This window comes from Chironomus tepperi, unplaced genomic scaffold (assembly GCF_022539635.2).
Source record: "Chironomus tepperi strain 1889 unplaced genomic scaffold, CSIRO-AGI_Ctep_v1 contig_429, whole genome shotgun sequence".
Lineage (NCBI taxonomy): Eukaryota > Metazoa > Arthropoda > Insecta > Diptera > Chironomidae > Chironomus > Chironomus tepperi.
In genome coordinates, this window is record NW_027226551.1 from 567,214 (window position 1) to 588,307 (window position 21,094).

Below are 21,094 nucleotides of genomic sequence, written 5' to 3' on the forward strand. Positions count from 1 at the left end.
TTTATGTATCGGTATCAGTGGGGAAGTCAGAATGTTGAAATGAGGTTAGTATTTCACATCCTAGATCTACGCCTGATTGATAATTGATTTTGATTGGAATAGCTTCATGAAAATTTTATAATGATCCATAATAATTAAATTTCAAAGTTATAAAATTAAAAGTTTATGCCTGTATATAGGTTGAAATATACTGTACCTTATATTTATGTAGATATCATCCTGGCAGTCCCGAGAGACACAATTCGTATGACTGTCATTTGGCCTCTACATGGAGGCGGTTTTTAGGAGATGGAAATAGGTGTAGGAGTATCGCAGAACTGTAACTGACAAAGTTTCAGTTGTTTAGAGAGGCTGATATCACAAAAAAAGTTACAGTGAGTTGGATGCAGTTAGAATACCTTCAGAAGCTCCATTACATTGTCATTAAATGGGCTTTCAGAGCGACACAAATGAAGAAGACTTACGTGGCCATAAAACCTTCGTGATAGATCTACAAACCCGAGAGACTGGAAGGAAGAGAAGGAACCTTAAAATCTCCTTACGAAGCCTTCTTCATTTATGTCGTTCGGGCTAGTAGATGGCAAAATATCACGACGGCTGAATCCAGAAGGCTATATAAGACAGAAATTGTTAAATGAAGCCAGGGATAGAGCCATTCTTAGAACTGAGGGAAGTCCTGGACCTTAATTTATTTGTACGACAGCAAAATAATTAAGGACCTCTGAATGCGGCTTTCGTTTGTGTTAATAGAGAGCCACATTAAAAGCTCCGTAATCATATGTGTGCGGGATTAACACTAAATGGAAGCCAATTCTATTTGGCAGCATTATTGAAGACACATTAAGAAACTCCGTAACAGAGCTTTAAAAGCTCAATTGTGTCGCTCGGGCTGCATCTCATATTCAGGAACTAAATTGAAGATATTTATTTAGCACTTTAAAAAAGGAGCATAAAACCTTTAACATGATATTTAATCGAAGTCAATAAATTCTCCATTCTTACTCCTTTGAAGTACGTATGTCCTTTGGAAAAATGCATCAAAAAGAAGAAAAATGTCCTTCACAAGTTTCAGTACAAAAAACTTTTGGATCTACCTTTACACTTTTAAATGAACTTTTTATATAAGTATATCTATATATTGAATTTCACAAAAATAAATCATGTTTATGACACCTTTCTTTTTTCACTTCCTCAGATTAAAGTTTATAATTAAAAAAAAAAAAAGTGTATAAAATGTGGAACTGAAACAAAAGCCGATAATTATTAGATGTCACAAAAAGTTTGAAATATTATACTGCTGAAAAAGGGGAAAAATTACAAAAGTACTTGACCTTATCGGGTGGCTGCAGCGCATTTTTGTTCCTGGCATCAGTAATTAGCGAAATGAACATGAATCAATTAGATTATCCACATAAAATTTATAACGGTTTTTAAAATTTAAATTTTCTAACGGTTTCTCAAAATTCAAATTTATTGAAAGCAACGCTTTAAAATTGATTTTCATTTCTTTATGAAATGGAAAATCATTAATTAACGTGAAAATAGATAGTTTTGGTACCAGACCAATTAATACCGAGACTAGTTGCAGAGATCTCGTTCCTAACCGTCAGCCAGTCATCCAGTTGAACAAAGTTTATTATTAAGTGCCCTTTTTTCAAAAATGCACTAAAACTTCAACATTCTACAGAAAAAAAGAGTACAGTTTCTAATGAGTATGCCTGAAGCATTATAATGCTTTATTTAATATGACATCACAGTGTTTAACATCAATCTTGCTTCTTGTTTATTTATAATAATTATAATAATGAAATTGATATAAAAAATAAATTAAAATAACTTTGCATGTCCTTCACAATTGCTTATTGCAATGGTTTTTTTGTTGTCTTCGGTATTAGCCAGCATACAGCACTGCAAACTTTGTATTTTTAAAGAATATTCATTCATTATTATGCATTTCTTGTGGATTTAATTTTATAATTAATTTTTTATCCTTACCAAAAGCTGTAAGGCTTATCACGGAAAACGGTGGAAGACATCCAAGCGAAAGAAGTGTTGGAAATATCAAATTTCCAATGACTGCACCAAGACGTCCAAACATCATTAGCAAAGATACCGTCATTGTGCTATTTCAGACAATAATACAGACATGGATATGATTATTTGTATGCAGCATAAATAAATTTTCATATTTTACCGTGTTGATGTGGGAAATAATGACACTACAGATCCCACAAGAGTTGTTGAGGAGAGACTAGCAATCGATATATATCCACCCGATAGAAGAAGTGTGGCTAAAGCATTTTTAGCCCAATATAATGATAGAGCACATGAGCCAGATATCATTAAACCAAATACTGTCGGAATTAATTCAAAATTATGTAAATTAGCCTTAAAATAATTGATTATCATGTATTATCATACTTAATAGATTTTTGTTACCAATTGCATTAATTACAAAACTTGCCATCAAATATGCAATAAGCTGAATGATGCTAATGAGCATCGAATTGAAGAACATTTCACCATCTAAATTCTGGAAATGACACAAAAAAAATTACAAATGCTAATTGCTTTTGCCTTTTAAATTATCATAATTTCTATCATACATCCAGTACCCGAGCGACACAAATGAAAAGGACGTCCAAAAGACTGCTATGGATGCCAAATGAAGTTCAAAAGGCTGCCATACGAAGGTCAAATGGCGCCATATGGCTGCCATGCGAAGGCCAAATTGCGTCCATATGGGTGCCATACAAAGGCTCAAATGGCGTCCATATGGCTGCCATACGAAGGCCCAAATGGCGTCCATATGGCTGCCATACGAAGGCCCAAATGGCGTCCATATGGCTGCCATACGAAGGCCCAAATGGCATCCATATAGCTGCCATACGAAGGCCCAAATGACGTCCATATGGCTGCCATACGAAGACAAAATGATGTCCACATGACTGCCATGCGAAAATCAAATGGCGTCCACATGGCTGCCATACGAATACCGAGGCGACTTCCATTTACCGTGTTTGCGGAGCCTTAAAAGCTCCGTGATAGAACCTTCCTCATTTGTGTCGCTCGGGCATCCAGTATTCAATATCATAAAGCCTTTTAAAATTTAATTATTTGATTCAAATTTAATTACTACAAATGAAGCGAAATCCATTAAGAAAATCAATCATGCCACAAATGGCTTTATGTTCATGGAACGATTTTGATCATCATAAATTATGTGACACTTTGCCTTAATCTGCATTATTGGGATTATTTGAGATAATTGAAATGTCTTGATTTTGTGGATGGGAAAAGAACACGTGGGTGGGTGAAAACTGTTGGAAGGGTGTTGATGGAGACAATGTAATAGCAGACATAGAGCATGCTCTCAAGTGCAGAGTAAGCTGATATCACGCTCGTGAGCAATGCTAGCATATTTGTATAACATGCTCTTTGATTGTTATTGGCAATTAGGGGTTTCAATAGATCCCGGGATCCCGGACGTTTTTCCGGTCCCGAAAATTGGAGAGCAGATCCCATTACGGGATTGAGAATTCATTTGATGTTGATACAAAAACTTCAAGTTTAAAGTCTAAAATTTTAAAAAAATTAAGAACCACACGTTTGAATCATGTCTAATAATATAATATAGTAATTTCATCCACAATTTTTGAAGTTAAAGTTAAAAATGAGGCTTTACAGTATCGGATTACAAAAATTGATGAAACTTTTTTTTTTCATATTAAATTTTTAATATTTTGAAAGGCCAGAAATTATTTATTGTAATGTTAAGGCGTACCAAAGATCTCTTGCAAATTCTGTGTTAATTAGAATCGGGATTTCGTGAAAAATCCCGAGTCCCGGAACCCAAAAATCTAAGAATTTTGGAAAGCATGATAGACATCTTGATTTCGGCTTTGATCACAAATCTTGGCAATTTTTTGTCATTAATTTGTTTTGTTAACTATTTAGAACACAGCTGGAAATGATTTTTTTCATCCTCAAAATTTCTAATAAAACAGTATTACATTTGCACTTGAATTGGACTAAGAGATTAAGCGGGATTGAAATTTCATGAATCCCGGGATTATTTTGTCCCGGGATTGAAACCCCTATTGGCAATGTGTAAAGGGCAACGATAGAGCTTGCTTCAGACGCCAACTAAGCGAAGCCATAAATCAGAGTTAATCTATACGACTAGTGAAGTAAGTAAGTAATTGAAATAGTGGAAAATCTATTATAGAAATTAAACTTTGATTTATGAATCGTAAAAAAGTAAAAACAAGAATTATTATTCAGATTTTACTCATAATAAACTCAAGCAGTTAAGTGCTTTGGTAGTGGAATAAGTAAAATGATTGACTCAAATTTGGTATGATAACTTGAAGATAGTCGGTTCGAATCCTCAACCATTTCAAAATTTGTTCTTTTTCAGAAGTGAATTTGACAACTTAATGCTTACTTGCTTACTTACTTCACTGATCGTACAGATCAATTGTAATCCATGACCTTCATAGGAGTCGCTATAAGATGGCTCTATTGCTGGCTTCCACTTGCCAATTTTCCAATATCAAGCGTGTAATACTATGACTGACTAATGTACGAGAGATCAAGATGAAATAGGAGTTCTGAATAACTTTGGATTAAGGAATGGACGAAAATACTTGAAGTGGACCAAAAAGCAAAAGGGACAAGAGCTATTAGATTACCTAGCTATTGGAATATTGATAAACCCCGAAAAGCACACAGTGTTGAAATGGCCAACAATCCGCCAGGCCAGATTTGATAAAATCTTTTTTAAAACCAGAATCATGCTAGATTTAGTGCCGGAAATTTGACCATTTCAACGTCGTGTGCCTTCTGAGAAACTGACTAGAAAGCATCATGTTATGTCTATAGAAGATCGAAACGTGAGCCTGAATTTATCCAAAAACCTGGCTTTGCAAAAAATTGTAAACTTGATCCTACATATCAATGTGTTTATAAATGACTGAATATCAAAAAATTCAATTGTATAAAATATAACTTGAATCCTTTTTAGGCTATGTACATTAGGGGCTATGTACATCATTTTCCACGAAAAAAAAAAAATCTAAAATTCAAACAAATCATTTCAGCATTAAAGCAGTGTTTCCATGCTTTTTTGTGCCACGTTACACTTTGGTGGTAAGCAATGACCGAAGTCGCACACGTCATGTAGTTCATGGCATTTCCTAATAATTTTGTCGGAACATTAATGAGTCGCGGTACACATTTTGGGCAATTGTGGCATATTTGGTATGTAGAAACCCAATGCGGACATATTCACACCTGGGATCGTGGATTTGTCCAGGATTTTTTTTTTGAGGGATTATTGGGTGGCTCTTTTTTACTCCAAAAAAACCCCCTGTTAACGACCCTGTTCATACCGTACTTTGGAAAGCCTCCTGTATAGACCCAGCGTGTGGCCGTCTCAAATTCAAATTTTTCGACATTAGATTGTCGAAAAATTTGAACAGCTCAAACTCAACTTATTTTAAAATAAAAATTTACGTTACGATGAAAAGTAGGAGTAACGGTCAATAGAAATTTGAATTTTTTGAGAACAGCCACACTCTGGATCAAGTTATTCTTGGCATATCCTTGAGAATTTCAATCTCGAAATAGACTAAGCAACGCTTGTCATATGTTTGAGGGTGTAAAGATCAATGAATTAATATACATTTGAGGATATAAATAATTTCTCGTTTTGGGTTCATTATGATTTGTAAAGCACAACCATATTAGTGAAATTCAAGCGAAATTATGGAAATTCAGGCAAACCTTTAGAATTTGAAATGTCAAATTTGCACGTATTTTCAATTAATTACCTCGTATTATGATGTTTATTATAAAATTATAAGCTATTAAAATGAAAATCAGTGTTGGAGTTAATATGATGTGCAATAATAATGGATATCCAACAATAATACGAATCATAAAGCTTCATTGATATTGTTTATTGAGTGAGCAAATAATGATGGAAATGAAAATCCTTTTGAATTTTAATAATTATAATGAGCATTCTTACTATACAGCAATCTCATTTGACTATAAGGATTGACAGACTCTGTCAATATGAAATATTTAATAATTTAATAATAAAACTCAATATTTCCATTTTTAATCCAATAATAAAATATTGAAAATAATCAATCCTATCGAGCTATTTCAGCGCATTTTTTTGTCACAGCAGCAATCAGTATGTGATTGGCACATGTTTCCCGAATAGCACACAAATCGGTTAATGGATTCGGTTTAAATCAAACACCATGTGAGAACCACGTCTGCTTACGGAGAGACACAAATGAAGAAGGCTTCGCGGAAAATAGGTTGCTTTTATTTGGCAGTGCCTTAAAAGCTCTGTGGAGAAGCCTTCATTTCTGCTCGGGCCTGGAGCCAAAATTGAACAAATTAACAAACACATGGGTTCGGTAATTAGCAGAAGGAAGTCAGCGATTGAGACAGCTTTAACGTCTAAGGGAAACAACGTCTAAGGAAAGTCATGGATTGCAATTGATCTTCACGACCAACGAAGTACATAAGTAAGTAACCGCCTTGGACCAGAGTTGTGAAACGGCCTGATTTTATCGGTTGGCCAAAAACGGCGAGCAATAAAAACGGCGGGCCGTTTATCAAAATGGCGGCCGTTAAAAAACGGCATCAATCAATACGACAGACATGAATCAATACAAAGAATAATTTCTTCATTTAACGGTTTTTTAAATTTCAAATTTTTAACAATCAAATAAATTTCAAATATTTGAAGTTCAAATTTTGAACTTGAGAACCCGTGCTTTTGTTTATGAAATGGAAAATCATTAATTAAAGTGTTTAAAGATTGCCTTAAGCTTTGAGAGCAATTAACAACGAAATAACTCGATCGAGACGAGCTTATGCTTGAAACTGGAACTATGTCTGGTCATCGAGATCTCATGCTTAAACCAGCTGTTGAGCCAGCCAGCCACACAAAGTGTATTATGAAGCGCTCCTTTTAGAAAATGAAACAAAATATATTAAATGTCCATATTGCATGGCTAAATAGATGACCATGCTGACCAAGGGTACGGTCAGTGGTTGTCTGTCTACCTCGATTAATTTACTAAACTTTCCCGAAAAAGTTTTGAGTTCAAACAAAATAATTTAAACTTTATTTGATAAATTTCTGGTTCCGCTTCTGCTACTTTGTTGCAAATATACATAATTTATAGCTTATAACTCAATAATCTATTTAGTGAGATAAATCTGAATCTTTAAATGAATTATCTTTTTTTGCATCGTAAATTTGACTTCCTCATTTCCATTTTGCACTTCCAATGCTGATAAATGCCAAATAAAACACGAAAAAAAGTTGTACTAATTGAAACTTTTTCCTTATTATGACTGTAAATAGTTAGCATAGTTGACAAATATGATTACAAAAAATTAAATGCTTAGTCATAATAAAAAAGTTCCGTATTTAGTTTGATAAATTAAAACTTTGACGACGGGGCTTGAAAACTTCTTCATTTCATCCTTCTGTCGATTATCATATTATAACTCTGATAGTTTCATCATACCAGTATGAGTTTAATGTACGAGTAACTTTTCAGCTCTTGTCATAGGAGAGACGTTATTAAAAATCCCGAGCAACACAATAAAGTGTGGCTTTCATATGGTTGTCAAAGAAGGAGATTTCATTTGATATCTCATATGGTTTCTAATTAAAAGCGGCTTCCATTTTGTGCCCGCTGCAACTTCCATCCGGCTGCCAAATAAAGGCCAAGTGGAGTCGGTTTCCCTTTGGTGCCCCGGTGCAACTTCCATATGGCTGCCAAATAGAACTAACCTTCCTTTGGTGCCCCGGTGCAACTTTCATATGACTACCAAATTGAGGCGGCTTTCACTTTGGTGCCCCGGTGCAACTTCCATATGGCTGCTTAATAAAGCGACTTCCATTTGGTGCCCCGGGGCAACTTCCACGTGGCTGCCAAATGGAAGCGGCTTCCATATGGCTACCAAAAGAAGCGGCTTCCATTTCGAGCGACACAAATGAAGAAGTTGCACGGGATGCAAAATGTAGTTTGTACAGCTTATGGCAGCCATGACAAAGCCATATTCATATGTGTTGCTCGGGATTTTAACAAAATATAAGCGGTGATAATTTAGAAATAAAAAGACATAAAATGAATTTCCTCATTCCTTATTTTGATGTGCAATAAAAGGCGAAGCAAGGGAAATCGTTCCTGAAAAATCTAACGCGGAAAATTATTCAAATTTAATTAGATGGAAACGATGAATAAAAAAAAAATTTTTATAGCATGTTGAAGACTTCAGACGGAAATAATGCAGAAGCAAAAGACATGAAGATGAAGTGTCTTTTGTTTAAAATGAACTCAGACTTATAATCAGGTGCAATTTGTAATTTAAATTCCTCTTTTTTTTCTAAAGCGCTATGCAAACTGATGTAACATTTTCAAATTAATTATAAGACTAAGTAAAGTAAGTAATGCACTCACCGGTTCACAAGTTCTATTGAAATTTTCATCCGATCCTAGGAGGATATGCTCAGTCTTGTTCACTTTGTATTCAATCATTTTACATAAATTTGCATCCATTGATTCCATTTCATGTGCATTTTCCACTTCATACTCCTTGATGATGGCAAATAGCTGAACAACCCACAGACGAAATGTATTCAAGCTGAACGACGTAGAGGAAAAATTTTATATATTAATGGGGATATGAAAATGATGATTTTGATGCTATCAGCTCAAGTATTATTAGCGCATTTTTTAAGGATATACTTTTACATTGATTTGAATATTGTTATCGATGGACAATAGGATGAATTAATATTCATAGAGAATGATTGATTCCCGAGTGACACAAATGAAGAATGGTCCGTTTCTGAGTTTTTGAGGCTTCACGTCTTTTTATCAACATAAGACAAATGACTGAGGTGATACTGAGGCTCTAAATGGAACTCAGACTGAGGCTTCAAATGGAACTCAGACTGAGGCTCCAAATGGAACTCAGACTGAGGCTCCAAATGGAACTCAGACTGAGGCTCCAAATGGAACTCAGACTGAGGCTCCAAATGGAACTCAATGGAACTCGAATGGACATATGAGGCTCCAAATGAAAGCCATTTCTGTTTAGCAGCCACAAAGAGGTTGTGCCATGATCTTTGTCTTTTAGGGAAAATAGCTTTAATGAAGCCTTAAAAGCTGCATGGTGGACCCTCAATCATTTGTGTCGCTCGGTATTCATCCTAAATGCATAAATGCGTTTGTTTTTAATTTACTTAAAATCACTATCAAAAACTATACGTACGATTGATAGCTTTACGAATATCAATTTGAAATAATAGATTTGGATTGATATGATGGATTGTTCACTTATTATGATTCGTAAACGAGGGAATGAGGTATAAAATGTAAAGAATGGTGATTGGGGATCTCAGTTTGTTATGCTTCATGTTAGTTTTAGTCAAAATCTGTAATTTGAGTTAAAAAGTGTAGTTTTGTGATTTTCAGAAATAATGCTTGTCAAAACTCTACTTAGGTGCATATTCAGTGTAGAGTTTGGAGTCGAACCAGAAAAGAGAAGAGTGGTGGATCAAACTTACACCCCCAAATCAATTATTTAAGGGAGAGTTGTGACGTCAAAACAGAGAGAGAGAGAATTAGGGTCAACCAGGGCAGAGGAAAAATTTAGACCAAATCCCCCCAAATCAATTATTTAGGGAATGCTTGAAGATGTTAGAAGTAAAACCAAGAAAGAGGGAAGTTGGGAGCCAAACAGTCCAAAATCAATTACTTAGTGGGTAAGGTGTTAGGGAAGTCAAACCAGGGGAGATGGGAGCCAGGGGGTCAAATTGCTGGTCACCTCACCTTCAAATCAATTATTTGGGAGGTTCGGAGGATGTTGGGAGTTGGAGGAGAAACCAGAGAAAGGAAGTTGGGGCCAAACCAGAGAAGGCTGGGTAGGTAGAGGGAATTGGAGGTCAAATCCTCCAAAAACAAGCGCTTGAGAATTTTCCAAAGAACTCTTTGAAGGAAGCTGTCGAAAGAGATAGTATTGCACTTGGTATCGGAAATTGGCAACTAGAAGCCAGCTTCAGGCGACTCCTGTTGGAGGTCATGGATCACAGCTGACTTGAACGACCAGCAAAGTAAGTACATTAGCTTGAGAATTTTGGGATCGATGGGATAAAAGATTGGGAGAACTAGGGGAGTAATTCAATCGGCTAGGGTGTTACGTCAAAAAATTCCAGGCTACGTCTCTGACTCATCTTATACTCATAAAAAGGCATTTCAAAAAGTCTAGATTAAGGCCAAGGTGTACCTAATAAGCAGTTCAATCAATTTGAATGCAAAAGCCCTTCAAATAAGCTTGATACTAAAACCAATCAAATCTCTCTGTATTATCTCATGTGCTCCATGACACAACTAAAAATAAAACTTGTAACAAACACCGCAAGCATCAAATGGAACATAAAATTGAAAGCTTTAGCTCAGATTATCGATAAATTCACCTTTGAGTCTTTTATACTTTTTTTTTGTAAAGAGTTCTATGTAAAGCATGATATACAAATCAAACGAGTCAAAATGAACAGTTAAACCAATATCCTTTTTTTCATACTTTCTCAACACAATGTCGAGACTCGAGAGCTAAAGAGAGGATACACGGAAATTCAATTTTGGATATTGTGCAACAATAATTCACTCACCCAAAGAGAATGCAAAATTGAATTGTGTATGCGATGCAAGCATTTTTTAAATGTGGCGGCTTCAACATGACAGCCATCTGGGAAAGTCCGTTTCGAATGCCATGAAACAACTTCGACATTGGCCTCGTGTTTATATTTTCAATTAATTTAACTTCTTTCATCCTCTCATTGATTAAATTTTTAATCTGGATGTGTTTTTAATGAAAAATTGGAATTAAATATAATATTATTATATATTTTGAGTGGCATACCGGATAGACTGCATCATTTCCATTGTTCATACGATGAATATTAATAAATATTCTCATTGCCTCACTATTATTCCCACGAGACATGAGAAATTTTGGACTTTCGGGTAAACACATGACGGCAAGTCCACTTATGATACTGGGCAGTGAGCATACAATGAGGAACGTTTGGAATGTATATAGTTCTAAAAATAGCATTAAACATATATCGTGATTAAAGTTAATTAATCTTTAAGGAATTATACCATAATGACTTCCAATTAGCTTGATGTTAAACATAGAATTAGGGATAATCAGCCATGCTAATGATGGTAGAATTATATTTCCAATGCTAAAGAATATTCCAGTTGACAGCATAACTCGTGAACGATATTTCAATCCATGAAGTTCAGAGAGATAAGCCATCAAGACAGCAAATGGACCACAAGATCTAATTTGATGAAATAAAATCATAAAAACATAATTTAGTGGTTGGTTAGGAAAAAGGATAAGGATGGAGAGCATTGACTTGTTACGTGCAGCAATTTGGGGATTTAGAGCAGTATTGTCCAAACTTTATTGTTGCCGAGGCAAAACTTAATGGTTAGCATCGACATGACATACGGTTCAATTTCAAGGTACTCTTTTGTACCGCGGCACACAGTTTAGACAGCACTGATCTAGAGCAAACGACAGCAGAGTGCTTTTTTACAATGTTTGTGCTTCAATAAGTTTGTTTGAAGCATTCGTGTATTATTGAATATTTCATCCTGTTGACTTTTCCTCTTTGTGTCTTTTCGGCAACATATTATAAAAGACGTCATTTTTGAATGACTCCCAGAAGTAACAAAAGCGACACAAATAAAAAGAGCTCGGTTATAGAGATTTGATATTATTGGGATTGTATATAATTATGAGTGTAGTAGTGAAGAGTCCCAACATATAAGTATGTACCAAATGATTATCTTACTGTGCTTAGTAAGCATGCTCCTTGGTACCGTAAGATGCTCATTATGCATATGCTCGTATGTTAGGGATGGATTCAGAAAAAGTATAATTTATATATGGATTTTGGCCATATAGTCGAATAGTCCCTCGATAGCTCATTGGTAGGAGCACACTATTGAGAATCATAGGACATGGGTTCGAGTCCCACTCAAGATCCGTTATTCAGAATATACTTTTTTGTCAGATCAACATTAAGACCAAATAGAAGATTCCTTAATTTAGCAGCCAAATCGATGCCGAGAGAGCTAAGCTGTTGACAAAGCTAAATTGGCAGAGACAGTCAAGCTATTGGCAGAGATAGCTAACATGTTGTCAGAGGTAGCTACGCAATTGACAGAAGTAGCTAGGCTATTGACAGAGACAGCAAGGTAGCTAGACAGCTAAAAGTTGACAGACACATTATTGCATTTAGTATTTGCATGCGGTAGCCAGCAATAGGACCAATTTTAGGCGACATCTGAGGGCGGTTATGGATCACAATTGATCTTTATGGTCAGCAGTGTAAGTTAGAAAATATAGACTAGACGTCGACGCCTTAAAAGCTTCATGCCAAAGCCTTCTTGGTATGTGTCGCCCGGGTAAAAAAAATAAATTTTATTAAAACTTTTTGCTTCTTTCTTCACTAAAGAAACATATTCAAGGCAAATGAGTATGACAAAAAGTAAATTGCATTTAAGGATGAAGAGGTTTGTAACGTAATTTGTGAAAGAAATGCCGATGGACAGCTTTTAAAATCTAATTTCGGTTTACCCAGAAGTTTGCATTCTTTTTTTGTTGCTTCAAAAAACTTTTGGCAATCTACCAAAAAATTGCAAAACCAATCCATGGGAATTTACATGTAGGATATGGAGTATGTATGTAAAATTTTTTAAGCATTATTGAGTCTATCCAAAAAATTCATATTCATAAGATGATGAAACTATAAACATACATTGTGAAAAAATGATTGCAATTTTTTTCCCCATCGTCTTGATCAAGCCTTACTAATCTTTTTATATATTCTATATCTCAACATGTGCAAATATTTTCTACACTTTTGAGTTTACCCTCACGTACGTCATATACAATTCAAATATTAAGGCTGTAAATCAGTGGCATTTTTTTTTCATGAATTTTTTAAAATGTAAACTTTTTTTCTCGTATTCGCGTGCTACCCTCATGTATGATAACATGATAACAGGTAATCCCTCTAAATGTACATTTGCAAAGTGGTTCAGATTATCATGAGAATTCCTTACATTTGTGAATTCATAAGTTTTTTTTTTTAATGCAAAAATGTAATTCTTCTCACAATATGTATGAGGTGTGTGTGTTGAAAATTTTATAGTATTTATCACAGTATATCAAGAATAGAGAGTCATAATTAGGAGGTGTGGCAAATAGACTAGTTATTCAATTGAAACAATACAGAAAACCGCATTTTTCGCCGTTAAATTGCAATGAAATCTGCTGTCATGATACATTCAGGGCAATTTTGAGTCTTACTGTTTATACGGTGACGTAGCGGTGCCCCAGCTAACATGTTGTATTTCTCGAGGCTAAAGTTCTAAGTACTAAGCTAAAGACTAAGTGAAGACGCCTCCACAATAGTAAAGTCTGGATTCCACCTTTATTTAGGAGTCTGGAATCCAGTGGTAACAACTTTTTGGACTTTTGCAGTCTGAAATCCCAAATTTGGGTTCCTGATGCTGAGACTTTCCGTGTAGTCTCGGTCTTGGTTTGGAGAATTTGTTGAGACCGAGACTTCGGGAAACTTGTCAACTTTATCGAATGCATAATTTTCATGAGTAAAAGTAAAGCAATATACTCAAAAAATTGTGAAATGAATAAGGTGTACCCAAGAAGCACAATGTAGATTGACTTAACGATTGCTCATTATTAGATTGACTATTAAATGTCCCGACGGCTGATGACGACCGATATTTACGATTAAAAATTAAGTTTGCCACAACGTATTTTTTTGATACAGCTAATGGAACGTTCGGAAATTAGGAAATGTTTATGCAGGAAGGGAGAGTGGTTTACAGTTTGGATGCAGAGTTCCAACATTGGTTTAGCGTTACACCAACCATTTCGTTGGATGCAACTAGCTTTAAAGAGTCTAATAAAGCAATTAAGTAATTAAGTAGCTTCTGAATTTTCCCTAAGGAAAGCTTCATTTGCTTGTAGTTATACATTAACTTTGGTAGATTGCCAAAAATAGGCGCTTATTATTAGCAGCAAAGGCGTATTCAAAGAACGGAGAGAATGAGGATGATTGCTTAAAGCATTCATTAAAATAGCTGCTACCGTGACACATCCCTAGTTATTTAAATCTGTTACTTAATGCCATTATAAATTTCGTATTTGTGCAATGCTCTGTATAGTCAACATAAAATATTAAAATAAATAAATAAGGAATAATACTCACATAAATCCACCGAAAAATTTAAATATCATTATCGGAATGAATGATTGACTGAGACCACACAGAATATTTACAAGACCATCTAATAGATATCCATAAACAAGCAATTTTTTCCTACCCAGCACGTCTACAAAGATTTTTTTTTTTGTTCATTTTCACGTTTTATATATACTTATTTCAATGTGTTTCTATTCGAATATACCCGATAAAAATCCCCAGAGAATTGCTGAGCTTATCATGCCTGATATAAAGAAAAAGAAGAAGATTGTAAATAAAAGGAAATAGAGTGAAACAATCGTGCTTGTATGACTCTTAATGTAATATAATTCAATATAAAATCATGCAAAATCACAATGGAAAGACTTTAATATTTTTTTTTACCAGCATACGTAACTGCATTCAGTATTCCTTTGTCAACTAATGAAAGGTTTAGTATACATTCAGCACTCGGTAAAATTAATGACATCGATGTCGTCTCAAAAACACTACTAGTACAACATGGAAACGCAATCAAAAGCAATAAAAAGTTAAATTTTCCATATCCAGTACTCGCAATTGCTGTTTCAAAATCACTTCCATTTTCTTCTGCAACAAAAAAAGAGGAAATGAAAAATCTACAAACTGAAAAATTTGTTGAATTAAATTAATTGAAAAGACTTCCATTTCAATAAGCGATGAAATTTACATTTTAAAGGATACGATGAAGCTTAAAAATCGATTTTATCTTTTTTTATCATCAAACATATTATGTCATCATCAATGTCTTCATTCCCTTCTATTATTTGGAAATATCTTTATTCGTGTATTGAAACAATTTCATTTGTTATGAAGCAACAGTGGTGGGCAATCTTTGATTTTTCAAGGTAAATCTTAGGCTATACTTTCTAAAAGCTACTTCTTACTTCCTTGGCTGAAGCGCACGAGCACTCATTGCCTCTCGTAGGGAATGTCTGAAGACAGCTCTATCCTTCGAACCTTTTTCCAGTTCGGGATATTAAGGACTCTAGCGTTCTTTTAAACACATCCAATCCAGGAAGTGAGGTTTTTAAAGGTAGTGAACGTGTATACATGTGGATTTAGCCGCTCATAGCTTAACTCCACCATGTACCAACCTCACCTTCTCACGGTGAAGTCCGTCAATCCAAGCCACATAGTGGGATGGAGTCAAACGAGGCTCTGGTTAATACAAGATGCGTTGGGCTAGCAAGCTGTCATCCTTAAATTCAAGCTAAGAGAACCTGGAACTAATAAGAGAGAGCTAGACTAGAACTAACAATGACGACCAAAGCATAATAAATGGATAAGGATTATGACTTAATTTTTGTCAACTTGGGTTGTTGCTAAGCCACGAGCTCCGTTGAAGACATACGAATCATGGCATTTCGAAACATTTTGGGCAGTTCACTAGAGTTCCGCGACACATAGGTTACCCACCACAGTCATACAGAGTTACAGATTCTTTCGAAAGAAGCAACTCAGTACACATGAAATGTAAAGCTAAATTGAATTAAATTTTTAAGAAAAATTAAAATTGGGGTTCTCTTGTAGAAAGCTCCGTTGTCATGACTTTGAGGTCGAATTTAAAATTTAAGTTTAAAATCTTGACGCAAGCTTCAAATTAAATTGTTTAAAAATTAATCTTTGGAGAAGCTCGTCAAGAAGAGTTTGAGTCAGCTTAATTAATTTGATTAATCATCGTCAAGTAATAAATTGTTGTTAAGTGTTTAAGAACTTAATCTAGGTTTTTTTACTCATTATCACCCGAGCAACATTAATGATGAAAGCATGAAATCAATTGAAAATGTAAAATTAAAGCTGCTTCTGTATGGTATCAATATTGATTCCAACAGTAGGCGGCTTTCATTTATTATCAGTAAAGAAGGTTTAGCTGAGTGGTAAAGCCATCTTCATTTGTGTCGCTCGGGACAGGAGCGTAGCCAGCAGTGGGTGGTTATTGGGCGTAGAGAAATTTTTCACGAAAAACCGTAGCAAATTGAAGAATTTTTTCCAAAGTTAGTAGGGAGAGGTTTGACTTAAGGATTCCCGATGCCGAGATCGATACATTCCGGGTAGTCTCCAAGTATTCCCAATCTTCGTCTCAGTCTCGAGAATTTGCCTAGAATCTGTGACTTCGGGGAACCTTAGTTAGTCATCCCTTCTCCTGAATCTGAATAAAACCCTACTCATTAGTAATCGGATTAAAGGGTTGATGCACAAATTGCGGGGATTAATAGGATTAAGGTAGAGATCCGGCAGTAACGTGAAAATTGTTTTAAAAAACGTGAATTGAAGAAGTTTATGAAATTCCTGTAAGTTTTTGAGTATTTATATAATAGCGCTTGATCATTGGCGTATCCAGGAGAAGAGGGAGGATTACACTTCTTTTTGGATAAAAATCTTCAATTTTTTCAGAAGTTATCGAAAGAGAAATCAATTTCCCACTTCCTTTCACCTTTGAACCCAATTTCTAGCTATGCTTTTGTGCTTGACCTTTGTCAAATGTTTTTTTAATTTGTTTGAAGATTTGATTTTCACGGAATAAACTCTTTGTATCCGAATTAAAAAATAATAGGCTTAGTTTAGCTATCAATGCTTAGAATTCACTCAATATTTTATAGGATCCAAATAGCACAGATCGGTTGATTGATCTAAATTCTAACCTCAGGCTAGTTTCATTCGGACTTTTTCCTGGATGCGGTTTAAATGTCAGCATCTTGCTAACCTGATTCCAGATATTGAATCTATTAACCAACTTGTGCTATTCGGGACAATACTTCAGAAATCAACCATGTATATCCACTTACGGCTCTCTGATATTTTGCTTTTTTTCCGCTCGTTATCCATATTTTTACTTTCAATTATTTCTTTAATGGCTTAAAGGCAATATATCATATCCACTTTAAAAATCAAAAGAAATACTTTTTTTTTCTACTTTCTTGCAAGCGTTACCGAAGAGAATGTTTTATGAAGTTCGACTTCCTTACGATAACTGCTGAATTAAATTCTCTCATATCATCTTTATCTACATTTTGTGTGTACACGAACATCAGTCAAATTATGAAAAGTTTGCATACTGCTTAATAATACTTACTTATATTTACATTGATACAGATAAGAAAAGAGGTGAACGGAAGTAATGAGATCGAGACATGTGAAATTGAATCAGCTATTGAAATGGTGCTTTGGGGTTGTTTTTATTGCTGGAAATCTAGGCTGACTAATTATTCAGACTAGTGATGAGCAATCTGTAAAGCAGTGGTGGATAACCATTTATTCCTCGATCCACACTTTATTTGTAAGTCTTGGCCGAGACCGCACATGGTATATGGTTCATGGCACTAGTGTACCGCACCACACGTGTTGTCAAGCACTGCTGTCTGGAAACAATAGTGTGCCACATGTCGTATGCAATTTTAGTTGAGGCTAATCTCCAAGGTGTACCACGAAAAATAAAAGGTTGCCCACCACTGATTTAGACATCCAAAAATAACAAATGTTACATATTGTTTACACATTAACATGTCAGTCTGAATTAGGTCATATGAAACCTGATCGATGCTTAATCTAATGTTGTTACTTAGGCGACGAGGAGACAATACACCTAGAAACAATAGGCGACCCACTTGGCTAAAATTACTTAATTTGCTATAAATAATTATTGGTAAGAAAAGAGTCAGAAGTTTTAATGTTCTATGTAAGGTAACACCTTCAGGTCGTCTGAAAAGCTTACCTTATCTGGTAGGTAAAATGCTCCTAGCAACAGGATAATGGTCTGAGTCCGGCATTACCTTCTAGCAAGAGCAAATGTAATCACTATTCACGGGCATATCCTAACATTTTTTGATAGAAGAAGGGAGGTTACAGTTTTCCTCTGAGCCTTATCCTTATCGTAAGTTCCAAATTCTAAGATAAGGATAAGTTCTAATATTTGAATCCAAATTTTAAAACTTGCGTTCTTTGTCTTCACGCTTGCAATTTTGTACGAATCCTACGAATAATCTTAAAAAATTTAAGAATATTTTTCAAAACCCACTGTGTTCTTCCTTACCTTTTCCTCTTTCTGAATACGTCCCTGACTCTAATCACTCGATTAAATTACAAATAAAGCTAAATAGAACAAAAATTGTTCTAACAACTTAATTATGTCTTACTAAAATATTTAAGTATCAAACCGTATCAAATTAGGAAGCATTCGGAAATTACATAACGCTTGGGAGAGGGTGGAGATGGGAGAGAACTCATGAAGAGAAACTTCCGATAGAAATAGCATTGCAGTTGGATTTGTAATTGGCATAAAAAAGTCATCTTTGGGAGACTTCGGAGGTAGGTCATGAATAGGGCTAAATCATGAATGGGTAGGTCATGAATGCTGTATTTTTGTCGAGACGCTGCTGTACTTTTCAGTCTTGCTGCTATGTCACGACAAAGCCTCAAAGGTCCTAATTTTTCAAGAAGCCAGAAACTCCATACAAATTTTGGACTTTTTGACAACTTTTGAACATTTTCCTTCGTGCGAGTTCAAGCCTACGACTGAAAATATTTTTTTCAAAATTTTAATTAATTTCTTCGCTTTTTAGGAAGTTTCAAACGTAATTTAACTAGTTCTTTGAATATTATGGCTCAAAATAGTCTAAAAGTACCCCAATAGTGCCATGTCTCGATAATTTGCGAAAATCCTCTTGCAACTCTAATCATGAATCTGTAAGAACAACAAAGTAAATAAGTGCGTTGAAAAGGAGGCGGGGGAGAGAGGCGGTTCCCAATTTTGTTACGGATTACAAATTTTGATTCATAATTTCGTTGTAAAATATTACAGCAGGTAGACCGTATTATTTTTAGGGTTACGTCACTTCCAAACCATCCCCTTACAGGTATTTAATTAGAATTTTTCTTGTAGATGATGTAAATAAAATTAAGAATAATTTACATGAATACACTGATGAATACTTAATATCAGACATATATCTTTGCATAGCTCAACAGCTGTATCTAATGAAAAATATTAAGGTATACGTTGCGTTGATAATTAAGAAAATTATGTATATCTAAAATTATACACATGTCATGTTTATTCACTCAGCATTGTCAAATGATACAAACAAGTGTCATCAATGACAATTACAATTTAAAGCATTTAAGCATTCTGCTTATATTTTCTGTTTATTCATTTGGCTTGACATTGTACTCAAATTCATTCTGCTGGAAATAAACATAGATGTGAATGTACATGAATAAAAGCCGTAAATACATTACAATTTCATATGATAATGCAGCATTCGCTGTCACTTTTTATTTTTTAATCCTGTAGATTCAACATGTTTTAATTCTTTACATTCACATAACAGTTATCACTTTTTTTTTTTTAATTAAACAGATATCACGAATCAATCTCGTTGCATTTTATAATTATACGTTAATCTAGCTATTTAGTTACACTAATATAAATCAATTAAAATTAAGTACATTTTATAAAGATTAATCACCTTAAAGCTTTCCACATGAAAGAATCAATTTTATTCACACATTATGCTGATTGAGTGGAAAATTTTTGTGCATGCACAATAAATCAATGTCACAACCCAGAGTGTGGCTGTTTCAAAAGCGACCGTTAGTTTTTTTCAAAAATTCAAATTTTTTTTGACCGTTATTCATAACGTAAATTTTTATTTCAAAATAAGTTGAGTTCGAATTGTTCGAATTTTTCGACAATCTAATTTCGAAACTAAAACTATATAAACTATATAATTTTGTCGTTAAAATTCAAAATTTATTTGACGGTTACTCTAACTTTTCTTCGTAACGTAAATTTTTATTTTAAAATAAGTTAAGTTCGAAATGTTCGAATTTTTCGACAATCTAATGTCGAAAAACTCGAATTTGAGACGGCCACACTCTGATTCAACCTTGTAATGATTTATATTATTATTTTACAAAATGCAGCATGTTTTATGCATTTTTAAAGCTATCGAAATAAATTTAGTTAAATGTTAGATTGAGCATTAAAAAGGTTTTAAATTGAACTGCTTAAAGCTAATATTATTTTAAGTATGAATTGAAATATTTCTTTTGGAGCTTTTAAGTTTTCTCGATTCATTTTATTAAGCTCTGCATTTTACATATCAAGCTCAGAGTTTTGTGCCATTCGTTCATGTCAATTATTTAATTTCGTTTCATTTTAGCGTTGTTTCTTATTTATTTAATTTATTTTTTAGAGCTTGAAGTTGACTCATGTTTTATATGAAGGCAAGTCGACTTGAGTCTACTGTTTCATACAAAAATTTGAGTCGTCTTCGGGCTCTGGTATTTTATGCTTCATTTCCACATTAGATTTTTTACCATTTTTTATACATTTTTTCCGAGCGACACAAATGATAAAGGTTCCGCCACGGAACTTGACTTGCCACATTGGGTGTTAATAACAGAAATCCGCTAAAGCTCACTTAGAAACATTAGAAATGTACTAATAAATTCCAAATCTAGGCAGCTTTAAAGGCTCCGTGGTGAAGCCTTCTTCATTTGTGTTACTCGGGTTGCCCATGAGCTTCAACAGTGTAATTACCTAAAGGTCATTCACATATGATCTAATCAAGTATAAAGAGAATTTTCGAGAATCAAAAACTAAGACATCGTCGGACGTCAACAGGTCTATATTACAGTTATCCTAGATGATAAAGTAATTACTACGTATGTAAGGATATTATGACGTACAGAAAAAAATCGGAGAAATGATTTAAC

At 34.5% G+C, this 21,094-nt stretch overlaps 1 protein-coding gene across 1 annotated transcript; it reads right to left on the bottom strand.

The window, feature by feature from the left end:
• Positions 1-1,702: 1,702 nt before the first annotated feature.
• LOC139097708 (synaptic vesicle glycoprotein 2B-like) lies at positions 1,703-17,335 on the bottom strand. Its single transcript, XM_070649655.1, has 12 exons — positions 17,164-17,335; positions 14,741-14,944; positions 14,562-14,600; positions 14,363-14,486; positions 11,211-11,395; positions 10,969-11,150; positions 10,718-10,902; positions 8,502-8,685; positions 2,422-2,533; positions 2,195-2,354; positions 1,996-2,123; positions 1,703-1,915 (listed from the first exon to the last, which is right to left on the bottom strand). Exons 1-12 carry the CDS (start codon positions 17,201-17,203, stop codon positions 1,860-1,862), a joined length of 1,599 nt encoding a protein of 532 aa, XP_070505756.1. The 5' UTR covers positions 17,204-17,335; the 3' UTR covers positions 1,703-1,859.
• Positions 17,336-21,094: the final 3,759 nt, after the last annotated feature.

Bases quoted from the DNA above. Each gene is read 5' to 3' on its own strand.
- LOC139097708 (XM_070649655.1), bottom strand. From the start codon at position 17,203: ATGGATAACGAGCGGAAAAAAAGCAAAATATCAGAGAGCC. The intron at 2,124-2,194 runs GTAAAATATGAA...TGTCTGAAATAG, and splicing joins TTATTTCCCACATCAACACG to CACAATGACGGTATCTTTGC. The intron at 1,916-1,995 runs GTAAGGATAAAA...AAAAATACAAAG, and splicing joins GATAAGCCTTACAGCTTTTG to TTTGCAGTGCTGTATGCTGG.